This window comes from Rhinolophus hipposideros, assembly GCF_964194185.1.
Source record: "Rhinolophus hipposideros genome assembly, chromosome: 15".
NCBI lineage: Eukaryota > Metazoa > Chordata > Mammalia > Chiroptera > Rhinolophidae > Rhinolophus > Rhinolophus hipposideros.
This window is the reverse complement of record NC_138061.1, coordinates 47,340,509-47,355,211: the sequence shown is the minus strand read 5'-3', so window position 1 is coordinate 47,355,211 and position 14,703 is coordinate 47,340,509. Positions and strand designations below refer to the sequence as shown.

The window sequence follows — 14,703 nt, the reverse complement described above, 5'->3', positions numbered from 1 at the left end:
TTGAATTTGGATCTCATACTTGAAACCTATTTGTTTTCTCCGTCTCTGGCAGTTTAGTACACCACCTCAGCTGAACAGATGTCACCTAGGCTTCAAAACTTATTATCAGCTGCTCTTGGAGGGTATCTGCCTGGTTCTCTAAGCATCCCAAGGAATCTTCAAGTGACTTTCCTTTATAATGTAAAGCACATGCATCATTCCAAACATACTTCTATAGCTGGTATACATACTCTATTGAATTCATGTGATAATGTGTAGAGGGTGCCCAGAAAATGTATACACTTGTTTTTTTTCCCTCTTCTTCCGCCTCTCCCCTACCCCCATACTCTGGTTCAAGCCGTTGTTTCTCAGTCTAGTTGTATAGGACACAGCTCCCTGGCCCGTGCTGGTATTGTGAGCCTTGTGCTACCCCGGCTGAGGCAGTCGGTCACCAGTTGTCGGTAGGCCGCTCACAGCAGCCCACGATGGCTGCTGGCCACTCACACTGGCCACCGGCCGCTCATGGCAGCACACAGCAGATGCAGCAGCACTCAGCAGCCCGCAGCAGCTCACACCAACCTTCAGCTGCTCATGGCAGCCCAGCTCCAAGGAGAGTTGTTGTTCACAATCTTGGCTGTAGAAGCCTCAGCTCACTGGCCCATGTGGGAATCGAACCGGAGACCTTAGCATTAGGAACAGGGTGCTCCAACCACCTGAGCCACCGGGCTGGCCCTGTATACACATTTTAAGAAAGGAAAACTGCATTAAAATTGTAATACTCAATATATACCGATAACAAAAGATGAATACAGGTCACGTTTGACTTCTGCAATTACAAAAGATGCTCAAAGTGGTTACCATCAGAGTCCAGACACTTCTGATCACAGCAAACTACTGCTGGAGCAACGCTGACCAAAGTGTCCACCTGTGTACATTTTTTGGCACCCCCGGTATATACAGAGGGTGCCAAAAAATGTATACACATTTAAAGAGATGTTATCTTAAAATGTGTATACGTTTTCATTTTTTTTGGCACCCTCTGTATATACATAATTTTCAAATTAAGAGGGTAAAAGCAGACCTATGGAGTGAATTTGTAACTTGGAACATTCTGGCACATCCTCAATGAGTGAAACTTAAGCTATTCTTCCAGAGGAGCTTGGGAATCATTCCTCCTTATTTTTAAGTGAAATGTAGTTAGACTTTATGGGGTCTACGCACAGAAAAACAATGAAGGATTACATATTCAGAAGCAGAGTTCAAAACTTTTGAGTCTAAAAGGGCAATAAGTTCTTAACATAAAGATATCCTGTAGTTTTGCATAATCAGTAGAGCAGATTGAAGATTATTCTGTTTTCATTTTTATAATTCCTTACATGATTGTACAATTTTCTTAGTGCCCAAGCAATAGTTTTGGGATGAATTAAAAACCTAAAATTCACCCAAACAACATTACAGATGACTTCAGAGGGTGATGAGTCTCCTGATAACAAACCCTGACTTAGGGTGGTAACAGGAAAGGCAAAAATGATTAAGATAATCAGTGGAGGAAAAGTGAGTGAGATAATTCAGAAGGGAGTTGGGGGGGGAACAGGGGAGAGCTCTGTATTGATGGAGTTGGTATGTGGCTGCCACAGGTCATGACAGATTCTAAAACTCATTACCATCCATCAGGTTCTCTGGCTTAAGTATTTAACTCTATTTTTGAGCCCTATTTTCATACAGAGCATCTATAAGGTCTTCTTGTCACTTCCTATAGATGAAAAATTAATAGTGGGTCATGACCTTCCTGAGAAAGAAGTTACTGACTTAGAATCTGGATGATATGGGTCGAATGGGTTACCTGCGTGCAATTTCAGGTGAGTTGTACTTTCTCTGGTATTTCTCAAAGCACAGTTCCTGGTTGCTTTCACGAATTTTTTTTCCCATTCTAGGTTTTTTCCCAAGTCCAATAATAATAAATTATAAAGACAATTTGAATGGCTAGTATAGTCCCCAACTGATTTTTCCCCCCCAAAAGATTGCATCTTTCTGAAGTGCAAAATGACTAAAAGGCCCATTTGTGTGCTGCCCTTAACAATGAGAATGCATCTTTATACACTGGGGCATTTAAAAAATGTGGCCCTAACATATTTGAGTTTTTCTCTTGACATGTCATGGTTAGTAACTTACTGTGAAAATCAAAACCATAGCAATGTAGGTAGCTATGAAATGTTTGGAAATACTGCAACAGTTACTTCATTACAAAATGGATAATATTTTAATAATCTATGTATATCTATATAGATATAAGCATGGTGTGGACAATGTATGAGTTTAGGTTAATCTTCCCATATTATAGCTCCGGCCTGCCTTAATGGCTTGTCAACAATTTTACTTGAGTTATCCCTTTAGGTGTAGCTGTCCCTTCTTATAGTCCATTCAAACTAAAATTGATAGGACCACAGCTTGTTAACTTTGTAAGATATTCCTATGCGACCTTGGGCGAGTCCCTGAAGTTCTCACTAAGCTTCAGTTTCACATTCTGTAATAGTCTCCATGTCATAAAGTTTTTGAGACACTTATATTTAATAATACATATAAAATACTCAGCAGAGGGCCTGAAATAGATTGCAATAGTGCTCAATAACATTAGCTTTTATAAGTACGTTACATGTAAGGTATAAAGAAACTCTAAAAGTAAACCAATAAAAGTAGGAGTTGAAGGGGATCAAATATATGGTGATGGAAGGAGAACTGACTCTGGGTGGTAAACACACAATGGGATTTATAGACGATGTAATACAGAATTGTACACCTGAAATCTATGTAAATTTACTAACAATTGTCACCCCAATAAATTTAATAAAAAAAAAAAGTAGGAGTTGGTTAAACTATGTCTGCAGGCAAAATCTGGCCCACCCCGTTTTCATGAGTAAAGTTTTATTAGAACACAGCCACATTCAATTATTTATATATTGCCCACAGCTGCTTTCACAGTGGCACTGAAGAGCTGCAACAGACTGTATGGCCTGAAAAGTCTAAAGCAGGGGTGTCCAAACTTTTTTCAACGTTTTTTACCAAGGGCCATATGCGGTAAAATACACAAACAGCCGGGTCACTCACTCGAGGTGAAGTACTATTGCCTCACCTGGTTTATTTAAGTAAACTAAATATATTTTTGGAATTTGCTGCGAGCCAATAAAAAATGGATTGCGGGCCGCATTTAGCCCGTGGGCCGCAGTTTGGACACTCCTGGTCTAAAGTATTTACCATGTGGCCCTTTATAAAAAGTCTGCCAACCCCTCAGCAGAAATTTAATTGACCACAACAAATAGCATTTGAAATGCAGACACGTCTGTTTTGTAATCACAAACAAAAATTAAAAAAGGAAAATCTATTAAGCCCTTCCACTCACGATTCAGGGAGAAGCTGACAGCTTTGGCTCAAACTGTGATCCGAGGAGTAGATGAACAAGATGTAGATAACCCGGGCCGGCCCGGTGGTTCAGGCAGTTGGAGCTCCGTGCTCCTAACTCCAAAGGCTGCCGGTTCGATTCCCACATGGGCCACTGGGCTCTCAACCACAAGGTTGCCAGTTCAACTCCTCGAGTCCCGCAAGGGATGGTGGGCTCTGCCCCCTGCAACTAAGATTGAACAGGGCACCTTGAGCTGAGCTGCCTTCCGGATGGCTCAGTTGTTGGTTGGAGTCCGGGCTCTCAACCACAAGGTTGCCAGTTCGACTCCCACAAGGGATGGTGGGCTGCGCCCCCTGCAACTAGCAATGGCAACTGGACCTGGAGCTGAGCTGCACCCTCCACAACTAAGACTTAAAGGACAACTTGAAGCTGAACGGCACATTGAAAGGACAACAACTTGACTTGGAAAAAAGTCCTGGAAGTACACACTGTTCCCCAATAAAGTCCTGTTCCCCTTCCCCAATAAAATCTTAAAAAAAAAAAAAAAAAAAAAAAAAAGATGTAGATAACCCAGAAAACTCCACTGAGTAACAGGCAATTGCAACAACATTTCCCAAGGAATTGCAAACGAAGAGGAAAAGTCTCTCCTTCCACCAGAGTGGTCCCTGAGGATAACAGCAAAGGAATGAGAACAACATTTAAACAAAAGTGTTAAGAAGAACTAGGATTTCCCTAAAATATAGCCTACACCGTCTGCAAGACCCTAAAATTCATATACAAATTTCAGTTTTCCTCAGACAGCTGCTCAGGATTGACAGGTATTATGCAGTCTTCTGATAAGTATATACTTACTGAATAAGTGAATAAACGAATGAAAGACTGAATGGTGCCTTTAGCATATTAGTTGTCTAAATCTAGCAAGATTAAGAAGATTGCAAAGGAGTCTTGTGTCAAACATATTTTGACCAGCTCCACATGTAGTCTTTGCTCTAATAATTGGTTTCAGGGGTGAGGACAAGAGAAACCAAAGGTTATTTGAAATTAATGTATGGCTCTGATAGCTCACTGATTCTAGCCCCAATTCTATCACGCTGCCAACACTTCTAAGGGTTCTGGGCATATGTATTTCATGTAAGATTTCACAAAACTAGCCCAGAATAATGACCAACTGTGTAAGTAAGGGAGAGCCTTGACTACCCTTTAGCGACCCTGCAGTAATAGGGATAAAAAAAAAACACAATGAAACAGCTTTGGCAGAGTTCAAGCAGATAAAACAGAATTAAAAGAACCCAGTATTGCCAAGAAATCCAATATATTCTGTGATAAAATAACAATTAAAGACATGACATTGCCATGACTCCAGACTCAACTAAAATCAATGTGAACTAAATTATACAGGGATTCAATTTTCCCTTTGGATGAGACCTACACCAGCCACCGATGGTTTATTAAGTTACTTATACCAGCCCTCAACATCATCTCCTCTGCACCATACCTAACAGAGAATAGGCTAGGGCAGCAGTACTCAAAGTGGGGTCCAGGGAACCTCTGAGTGGGCCGTTGATCCCATGAAACTATTTTCACAATAAGAAGACATTACCTTTTTCACTTTCACTCTCACAAATGTAGTAACAGTTTTCCAGAAGCTACATGATATATTCACACCAGTTATGAGCATCAACCTGTTTCCTATTAAGCCAGACACTAAAGATATTTGTACAAATAAATATAAAACATGCTGCTTTTTTGGGAAAATAATTCTTTTTCGTGAAAGATTATGTTTAAATCTAATGGGTTTATTGTCATTTTAACATAAATTGCTAAAATTTTCTTAATTTAAATTTCAAATAGGGTAAATAGCTATAACCTACGTGAACAAAAGCTCTCTGGCATCCTCAATTTTAAGTGCAAAGGGGCTTAGAGAGAGACCAAAAAGTTTGAGAACTACTAAAGTATCCAGAGAAGTAATGAAGTAGATCTACTCCAGTAGATCCAGAGAAGTAATGAAGTCTCAGTGGGCAGCTGTCTTTGGGAAGCTCAGGGAAAGCAGTTTGTGGAACAGCTTACATGCATAGAGTGCAGGATTGCAAAGCAGCCGCCAGTGAGATTTTCTGCTGATCTATAAAGACAGTCTTACAACATGAAAAGTCACTACAGACAGCAAATGACAAATAGCAGAGTATGTTGATGGCCATTAGGATAAAGACCAGTTTTAAGAGCAGTGTGTGTTATATTTGAATTTTATCTTTTGAATCAAGTTGAATAACACAGTTGCAAAGAAAAATTATCAAGATGTTAGTGGCTGTGACTTACAGATCATATTCTCAGAGCCTAGCACAGTGACTACCATGTTTCCCCGAAAATAAGACCTAGCTGGACAATCAGCTCTAAAGCGTCTTTTGGAGCAAAAATTAATATATGACCCGGTCTTATAGTAAAATAAGACCTGGTGTATTATTGTATTATATTATTATTATATTATATGATATGATTATATCATACCAGGTCTTATAGTAAAATAAGACCCGGTCTTATATTAATTTTTGCTCTAAAAGACACATTAGAGCTGATTGTCTGGCTATGTCTTACTTTCAGGGAAACACAAAAAAGAGCTCAGTATTTATTAAACAAATGACTAAATGACTATAAATGAAGTCATGAAGTTAATTAGGTTGGTAACAAAATGGCTGTATCAGGAAAGGCTTATAATGGGGATTTATTCTAGAATCAGTTCTCCAAAGAGTTGAAGACATGAGAGTAGTTGAGACGCAGAGTTGTATCACTATCCCCGAGACCACATTCTCTTTGTCTCCTCTTGATCTCTTCTGTTTTCAGTTTCTCAGAATTAGTTTAATCAGACTACTCCACCATCTTGACCGGAACTCCTCTTCACTTTCCTTTTTAAAGCCCGATTAAGGGATGTTATTAGCAATCATTTCATTTCAAGCATCTAAACTCAATATGAGCTAAATAGAACTCTTAATTTTTAACCCCATAAAAACATGCTTCTTCTGTATCTTTCAACTTAATATGGTTCTTGATTCTTTTCCTCATCCTTTCCATTTAATCCTTTGGCATGTCCTATGATTCCACTTCCAAAGCACTAAGTGAATCCACTTCTCTCCATCCCTCTTTTATCACCCTAGTCCAAAACACTTGGATTAATGTTAATAGAACCTAGCTTATCTCCCTGCTTCCCCTCTGGTGTCTCCTTCTTCCCCTAGGAGCCCGAGTGGTTTCCTAAACATGCCAATCAGATCATGCCACTCTCCTCTTAAAAATTCTGTTAAGGTTCGCATTGTACTAGAATAAATCCAAATTCCTCTTCCTCATCCACAAAACCCTATCCATCTGGACTTCCTACCCCTGCCCCATTCCATCCCTCTCCCCACCCTCATCTGCACCTGACACTATGGCCTTTCCCATTTCCTAAAATGCCAAACTGCTTCCAAAGCTTTTCCGCCTCAGGGCCTAGCAGGAATACTCTACCAAAGAATCTTTACTGCCTTTCCCCCCCATTTAGTTCTCTGCTCAGTGTCACCTCCCAGCTTTTCAGAGGCCTTTCCAGATCACTGTAGCTAAAGAAGCACCTGTTCCCATTAAATGTGTACCATATAACCCTCGTTCCTTTCTAAATAGCGCTCATAAGCTGAAATCATCTTGCTCATTTGTTTACTTGTTCTACGAGAGCAGGACCTGTATTATCTTGGTCATCACTGTATCCCCTACGCTTAGAAAAGTGAGAACAGTGTCTGACCCACGGCAGACATTTACTAAATATTAAACATTGAGTGAATTATATGTTGCTGTTACATTCAAAAGCCTTCCCCCCTCCCCAACCTGCTCCCGACAGACTGATCTCAAATGAAAATGTGTTTATCACACATATATAAATGTTATGGAATATTAGAGTTGACCTAGTCCTAAACTTCCCAAAGCAAATTAACAGGCAAGCCAACATACAGAGCTGTTATTTTCTGTATCAGATTTTACAACTGATCTTGATTTTTGTACTGGAAGGGGACTCCGTTTCAATTCTGGATTTCTTAAAACGACTAACATATATTAACAATGTCTCCCTGAAGTACATATTCTTTTTCAACAGTGCTGAAAGGTTTATAAATAAACCCATAATCCTCTCATGAGAAACTGCAGCCAGTAAGATTTTCACCTTTTCAATCTGTGCAATGTTACCAAAGAAACATTCTTCTCTGGCTTTAAATAAGGCAATAACTTTAAAGTATCAAAAATCAATTCTTACAAGAAAACAAGAGTAACTGGAAGCTTTTATTACTGAAACAGGTTAATTTATTATATTTCCAACAAGGCCTTTTTCCCCTATAAATGAGACAAACTACTTTACAGTATTTTACAACAACATAACTTAGTTTTTTAATATTTTCAAAAAGGAAAGATTTATTTGGGAATTTAGGCAAGTAAATATTTGGGATAGAATAACTATAGCAAATTACTTTTTCAGTTTTAATATAACAAGTTTGTCTACCAGGTATACTACCCAGCACTTTTCCTCTTAAAGACCCCATTAAGTACTAGGCAACAAAAAAACCTACTTTTAGAAACAGACAGGAAAGGTTTATATTTAAATAGGAAACAAGCAATCTAAAATACCAATCACATGTCACTTTAACAAGGCAATTTACATAATTAGTTGTAAATTATTAATTATCTTTATGTTGATTAAGGTCCTAGTAAAGACTTAGTTGATCTTTAATTGATCTGACTGTACCTTAAGTTCAAACGGCACTCATCTGGTTATAAAAGTAAATATTACGATGGAATTGGGCCTATTTGACTAAGGGGGAAAAATCTCTTCCGTATTGCACATTTTCTTTCATTAAAAACAGCGATTATTAAGCCATGGCCATCTTGGTTCTGAATCTCTCCATTTTTGATGGAAGAAGACTCACCATCTCTTTACTAAGTTCTAGCTCAACTTCTATTTCCTGGGCAGCCTCAGGGTGCTTTTCACAGTAATCAACAATAAATTTGTAATGTTCCAATGATGTTGCCAGATTTTCTAGCTCTTTCTTGGGATCTGAAGTGATGATTTTGCCATAGAGACGGGCAACTCGAAACTTAGCTAACATGGCAGGACGCAGAACGTCTTCCCCTATTACCTCAGGAAATACCTTATTGGGATCTCTTAGGGAGTCTAGGAAGAGCTGGTAGTACTTCAGTGCTGATTTATTAAGATTGTTTATTTTTTTTACGATGTGTGAATCAGGATCCCTCAGCTTGTCAGCAATGGCAACCTTCAAATCCATCATGTCATAGTACGCATGTGCAATTTCAAACTGAATCTGTCTGTTGACCAACAGATAATACTGTGGATTCAGGTCCACAATGAGGGGCTCGAGCATGGCTATTCTACGTTTATGCATCTTACACCGTCTCTCCATGTCAGTTTCAAAGAATGCAAGCACCTTGAACAGAGCACTGTGGTCCTGGACAACTTCAATATGGTCAGTGACATAACCATCAATCTGAAAGAATTCTTTTGCCTCAAAGACATAGTGCTGACCCAATAAGAAAAGTTCTCTGGCTTCTTCAAAATCTAAAGGTCTCAAGTAGCTCACTTTCTCTTCTACTGCAGAGATGGCATCACAGAGTTCACCGGTTCCAAACTGCACAGCTTTTTTCCTAACACTTTCTTCCTCATCTAGTTCTTTTTTCCTTAAAGCTCTAAGTTCAGATTGCTTATCAAGATCAAGTTCCCCTATGTTGTCCTGAAAAAAAAAAAAAAAATTATGGTTAAGTAGGTCACTATCTCCTGATGGCAAATAATGTTAAAACAAACTGAAGAGAGAAAAAAAAACCCAAAAAATCACTATTACTTCCTAGTCTGGTTTAGGGTGGTATTATAATCTTAAACATCTTCTAAAACTTCATTCTTCTATTATATCAGAAATATAAAAAATTAGGAAGTATTTATACCACTTACCTATTTTATTCCTTTTTGGGGAACTAAAACTCATTTACTGTTATTCTTTCAGATAAGATAAATGCACATAAAAGAACTTTAAGAACTGTGACATATTATATACATGTTATACATTATTAGTAGTATTTTAACATTAGAGTAAAACTGTGATGTAAATCCTAAAACTGTCTCACAGACACGCCATTAAGATTAATATGATATTTATGCTGTAACTTAGTGAAATGTATTAAAGAGAAATGATCTACGTCTTTTAAAGACACTAGAGTGAAGAAAGAGTTAAATCTTCCTTCCTAATTAAAATTATTTGCCCTCCCTCCTGGGACCAAAAAAAAAAAAAAAGGGAAAAGGAGCTAACATGATTATTAGGTGGGTGCAAAAATAACTGTGGTTTTTGCAGTTATTTTTAACCTTTTAAACCACAATTACTTTTGCACCCACCTAATAAAATAGATTAAGCTCATTCTCTTCTTGGTCAATAAAATTAATCATCAGATCCCTCAATGCTCAGCCCCAAGGCCTTCTCTTCTTTTCTCTTGATGTCTCTCTAGACCTACACTGTTCCAAACAGGAGCCGTGCGTGGATGCCTATTGAGCACTTGAAATGTGGTGAGTCCAAACGGAGATGTGAGCTGTGCAAAATAACACACATCCAACTTCCAAGAAATTTTTGTACAAATAAGTTTCCAATGAGAAGTTTTAAAATATCTCTTAAGTTTTTAATAATGATGACATATAGAAATAACATTTTTTGATATTCTGGGTTAAAATACATATAATTAAAATTAATTTCACCTGCTTTTTTCCCTTGTCTAATGTGGCCACTAGAAAATCTAAAATGACATCTGTAACTAGTACTCTATTTCTGTGGACAGCACTGCTCTGGAGAGGTGACTCGTCCACGCCCACAGCTGTAACTGCCATCCCTGGGAGGACAACTCACTCACAAGCCTACAGCTACAGCCGGGACCTCTTCTCAAGCTCCAGGTACAAAACTACAGCTCCCTATGATGTCTCCTCTTAGAAGACTCCAAGGCACCTCATCCTCATGTCCACACTGGAAGTCCTATTCTTCAGCAAACAGGTTCCTAGTCTAGTGTTATTTTAGGGAAAAACACTCCATTGATGTGGACAGCTAGCAACCTACGAATCACTCCTGAAATGTCCCCTCTCCTCTTGCCTTTACCCACACTTCCAATTTATCGCCAAGTCCTTCATGCTGTGTTTTCTAAATACCTCTTAAATCCATTCTTCTTTCTTCCACCTCTTCTGCCACCAAGCTACCTTTACATCTCACCTGGACTATTTCAGTGGTGTTTTAATCTCCCTCATCTAATATACTATTTTTTAACTTTTATTTATTTTAAGTGTGTTTTTCCAGGACCCATGAGCTCCAAAACAAGTAGCTGTTTCAATCTAGTTGTGGAGGGCACAGCTCACAGTGGCCCCTGTGGGGACTGAACCAGCAACCTTGTTAAGAGCACCACGCTCTAACCAACTGCGCTAACTGCCCAGCCCCTCCCTCATCTACTCTTGCTTTCCCTCAATTTATTCTCCATTCTGCTACTTAAGTGACTGTTCCAAAAACCCTTCAAGACTTCCATTCTTTTTAAGGCCCTGCTTGTTTTAGCCCCTTTCTAACTCTATTTACATCACATGCTCTGACTCCACTCCAGCCCCACAAGCCTTTGTTCTATCCCTTCTAGTTCCCTACGTCCTAGAACGTTTAAACTTGCTGCGTCAGCTCCTTGTAACAGTGCTCCCTCTTATCTCCAGTCTAGATAAGTCCTACTCATTTCCAGAGCTTCCTTCACATGTTACTTCCACCTATTATGTCTTCTCATATCATGTCTCTCCTTTGTGGAACTTACCAAAGTTGCACACTTACATGAAGTCAAAAACCAGGCCTATTTTTGTTCATCGTAGTACAATGACTAGCATAGAGCTGGCATAAATAATTTGTGTGTGTTTTTAAGTTAAAAAGGCTTTTCGGATAAACAGATGATCAAAGGATGAAATTAAACAAAAATGTCAGATTAAGGAAAATCTGAGTAATTTAAGTAGCATGGCAACTATTTGAGTTTAAAGTAAATCGGGTGGTAAATTCTAGTGCCCAGTCTGGAAAACATCAACTAACTAAAGGGTGAGTTAATCCATAGCGTATTTTGCTTGACCCAATTACTTCAAATGCAGGCCATTAAGTCTCTTCATCTTGTTTACTTACTTGCTTCCTGGCTGCTTGTTTGTTTACATGTTTTCCAGGCTGCTTTCTGAGCAGAAGAAAGGTAGCAGTTCTTCCTGGTTCCAATTTCTTTGGATATAAAACTTCCTAATTCTTTTCCCTATTTCCCTTCTTTCCTAAATATGCCTCATAATTATCCTCAACCTCTATAATGCTCTCATCTTTGTAAGAGCTATGCTTCTGGGGGACTGTGTTTTGTTTGGTTTTATTTTGTTTAGTCATTTTGCAAGATTCTATATTATTTATTAGTAAAAATTACACTTTAATACATGCAAAAAAAACCCCAAAACAAACATAACTGCTTCAAGAATGTCTATGTATCTACACCGCATACAAATGATTTATTTTCCTCTGTAGTGGTTAGGACCTAGGATTCAGTATGGATCAGTGATAATAATGATGGTAATAGCAGTTAACATTTATTGAGGACTTGCTATGGCTCGGGCACTTTCCTGAGCCCTGTGTGTGTATAAATTTAACCCTCATAACAACATATTAAGTACATACATTATTAACTCCATCTTGTAAGGAAATTGAGGCACAGAGAGATTAAGTAAAATGGCCATGAACACAGCTACAAACTGACAGGGCTGTTTCCAGATATATTTGTATTTATTTTTTAAAAATATACATTCATATATCACATAAAGTATATAAAGATGAATGAGAATTGTTTGCAACCCTCAAGTTGCTTATAGTCTAAAAAGAGGTAAACGAACATGAATAAGGATAACACAAAGCAGAATTTAGGAAGGGTTAAGAAAAATTTGATACAGAGTTTAAAGGAAGGAGACAATATCTGTAGGGGGTGAAGAATTATGCATTTAACAATTATTTATTGAGAACCTATTGTGCCTGGAGATAATGATATAACGTGACTATGATGTAGACCCCATTTTTCTGGGAATTTATATTCTATCCAAAGGAAAGTCTTCAAGGAAGTAGTGGATTTGAGATAGGCCTTGAATGATAAGTAAGATTTTAAAAGGTAAAGATGGGGAGAGTAAGAAATACTTATGAGACCATTCTTCATGCCTTGCATAATAAACATGGAGTGAGCTCAATGACCATAATACCCTTTGAAGCTTTTACTTATATCCTGGTCATTTAAAAGGCAACTTTTAACTACATTACCTGCATGGAATGTTGGGCATTCTGCATGAGAGTCAAACAGTATTTGATCCAGCATCTTGCTATTTCCCCTTTTCTTTGATGATAAAGCTCTGGCATATCTCCTTCAGCTTCAGTAACTAAAATTACAAACATGATTTGTTGAACTCAGTGGTCACAATTATAATTTTCATTGTGTACTGCATCCTTTCTTAAATCACCCTTTCCTGACCATAAAAGTAAAAGATCCTCACAGAAGCACTGGGATAAAAACCCACCCCAAATCCCTACCACCCAGACGCACTCACTGCTATTATTTTTGCACATTCCTTTCTAGTTTTTTCTTATATATTATCTGTAGGTGAAAACTAAGGTTATAACATATATTCGATTTTGAATACAGCTTTTTGTTCCTATATTATACCACTAACTTTACCCATGTAATTACTAACTAAACATTATGTTAATCATTTTAAAGTATAGCATTATATACAATTATATAGATGTTACATACTTTAACCATTCTTCTAATACGGGGCATTTGTTGTTTCCAATTCTTCTATTACAAACAACTCTAAACAGGAAGAGATCTCTGTGCATTAATCTGTCTAGATTTTGGATTATTTCCTTAGGTCAGATTCCTAAAAGTGGAATTTACTGGGTCCGAGTTTACACCATTTTAAATGTTCATGATACATACCACCAAATTATTTTCAACAAGTACTCTAACCAACAGTATATCAGGCTACTCAATGCAAGCACTTTGAAAACATTGGACATTGTAATATTTTTTAGCTTTCTATTTTGAAGAGTAAAAAACAAAATGGTATCTTACTAGTGGTTTAGTTTTTATTAATTTTTTTTTTTGGACAAGTGCCTCTTACGCAGTGTGATCAAAAAATACAGTGAATGCTGCTGCTGAGTGCCATCCACTGGAAAGGCAGGGATCTCCAATATTGGACGGGGCACACAGAACCTTAGTAACAGTGTGTGACAAGTTTCAACTTGTTCAGTGCAGTCAGTTGGGTGTGGGCTACAGTTGAGAGAAGGTGTGTTTTAAAGTATATCATAAATCAATCTCCATTATGATAACGCTCCATGTCACACATCATGTCTGGTATAACAATTTCTGTCAAATAATAACATTAGGGGCGGCCGGATGGCTCAGTTGGTTATAGCATGAGCTCTAACAAGGTTGCCCGTTCAGTTCAATTCCCGCATGGGATGGTGGGCTGTGCCCCCTGCAACTAAAGATTGAAAATGGCGACTGGACTTGGAGCTGAGCTGCGCCCTCCACAACTAGACTGAAGGACAATTACTTGGAGCTGATGGGTCCTGGAGAGAATACACAGTTCCCCAATGTTCTCCAATAAAAACTAAAAAAAAAAACAAAAACAACAGGGCATTACGGTGTGTCCTCATCCACTTTATTCACTGGATTTGGCACCATGTGACTTCTGGCTCTTCCCCAAAGTCAAATGATTCAGGACATCAAGGCAGCCACAACAGTGCAACTAAAGACACTCACCAAAGAGGACTTCCAGAACTGCTTCAGAAAGTAGCGAGAACAATAGGCTAAGTGTGTTCGAAGTGAGTGGTAGTATTTTGAGGGGGATTAATGGCAATGTGTCTTTTACTGGAATATTTTTAAATTTAAATATTCACCATATTTTTTGATCACACCTTGTAGATTTCAACCAATCTACAATTACTTAAGGGAAAAAACAACTTCAGTTGACCCTTGAACAACGTGAGTCTGAAATGCATGGGTCCACTTATACACATCTAACATTACATTTTCTCCATAAGGCATATCACAGCCTTCATGTGCTTAGGAACACTAGACAGCACTTCAGCACTACACTTGGGGGCCTTTTTTTTTTTTTTTAAATAATACTGTCTTTTTATGCATAGTTTTTAAAATTCATTTTTTTTCTTTTTTTTAGATTTTATTGGGGAAGGGGAACAGGACTTTATTGGGGAACAGTGTGTACTTCCAGGACTTTTGTCCAAGTC

At 38.1% G+C, this 14,703-nt stretch overlaps 1 protein-coding gene across 1 annotated transcript in view; it reads right to left on the bottom strand.

Annotated features, from left to right (window-relative positions):
- Positions 1 to 7,634: 7,634 nt before the first annotated feature.
- Positions 7,635 to 14,703, bottom strand: part of KIFBP (kinesin family binding protein) — a 20,008-nt gene continuing 12,939 nt past the window's right edge. Inside the window, exons 6-7 of the mRNA XM_081073764.1 lie at positions 12,712 to 12,827; positions 7,635 to 9,123 (exon numbers count right to left, since the gene is read on the bottom strand). Of these exons, the coding sequence (XP_080929890.1) occupies positions 8,248 to 9,123; positions 12,712 to 12,827 (992 nt within the window). The 3' untranslated portion in view covers positions 7,635 to 8,247. The remainder of the gene's footprint in view (positions 9,124 to 12,711; positions 12,828 to 14,703) is intronic.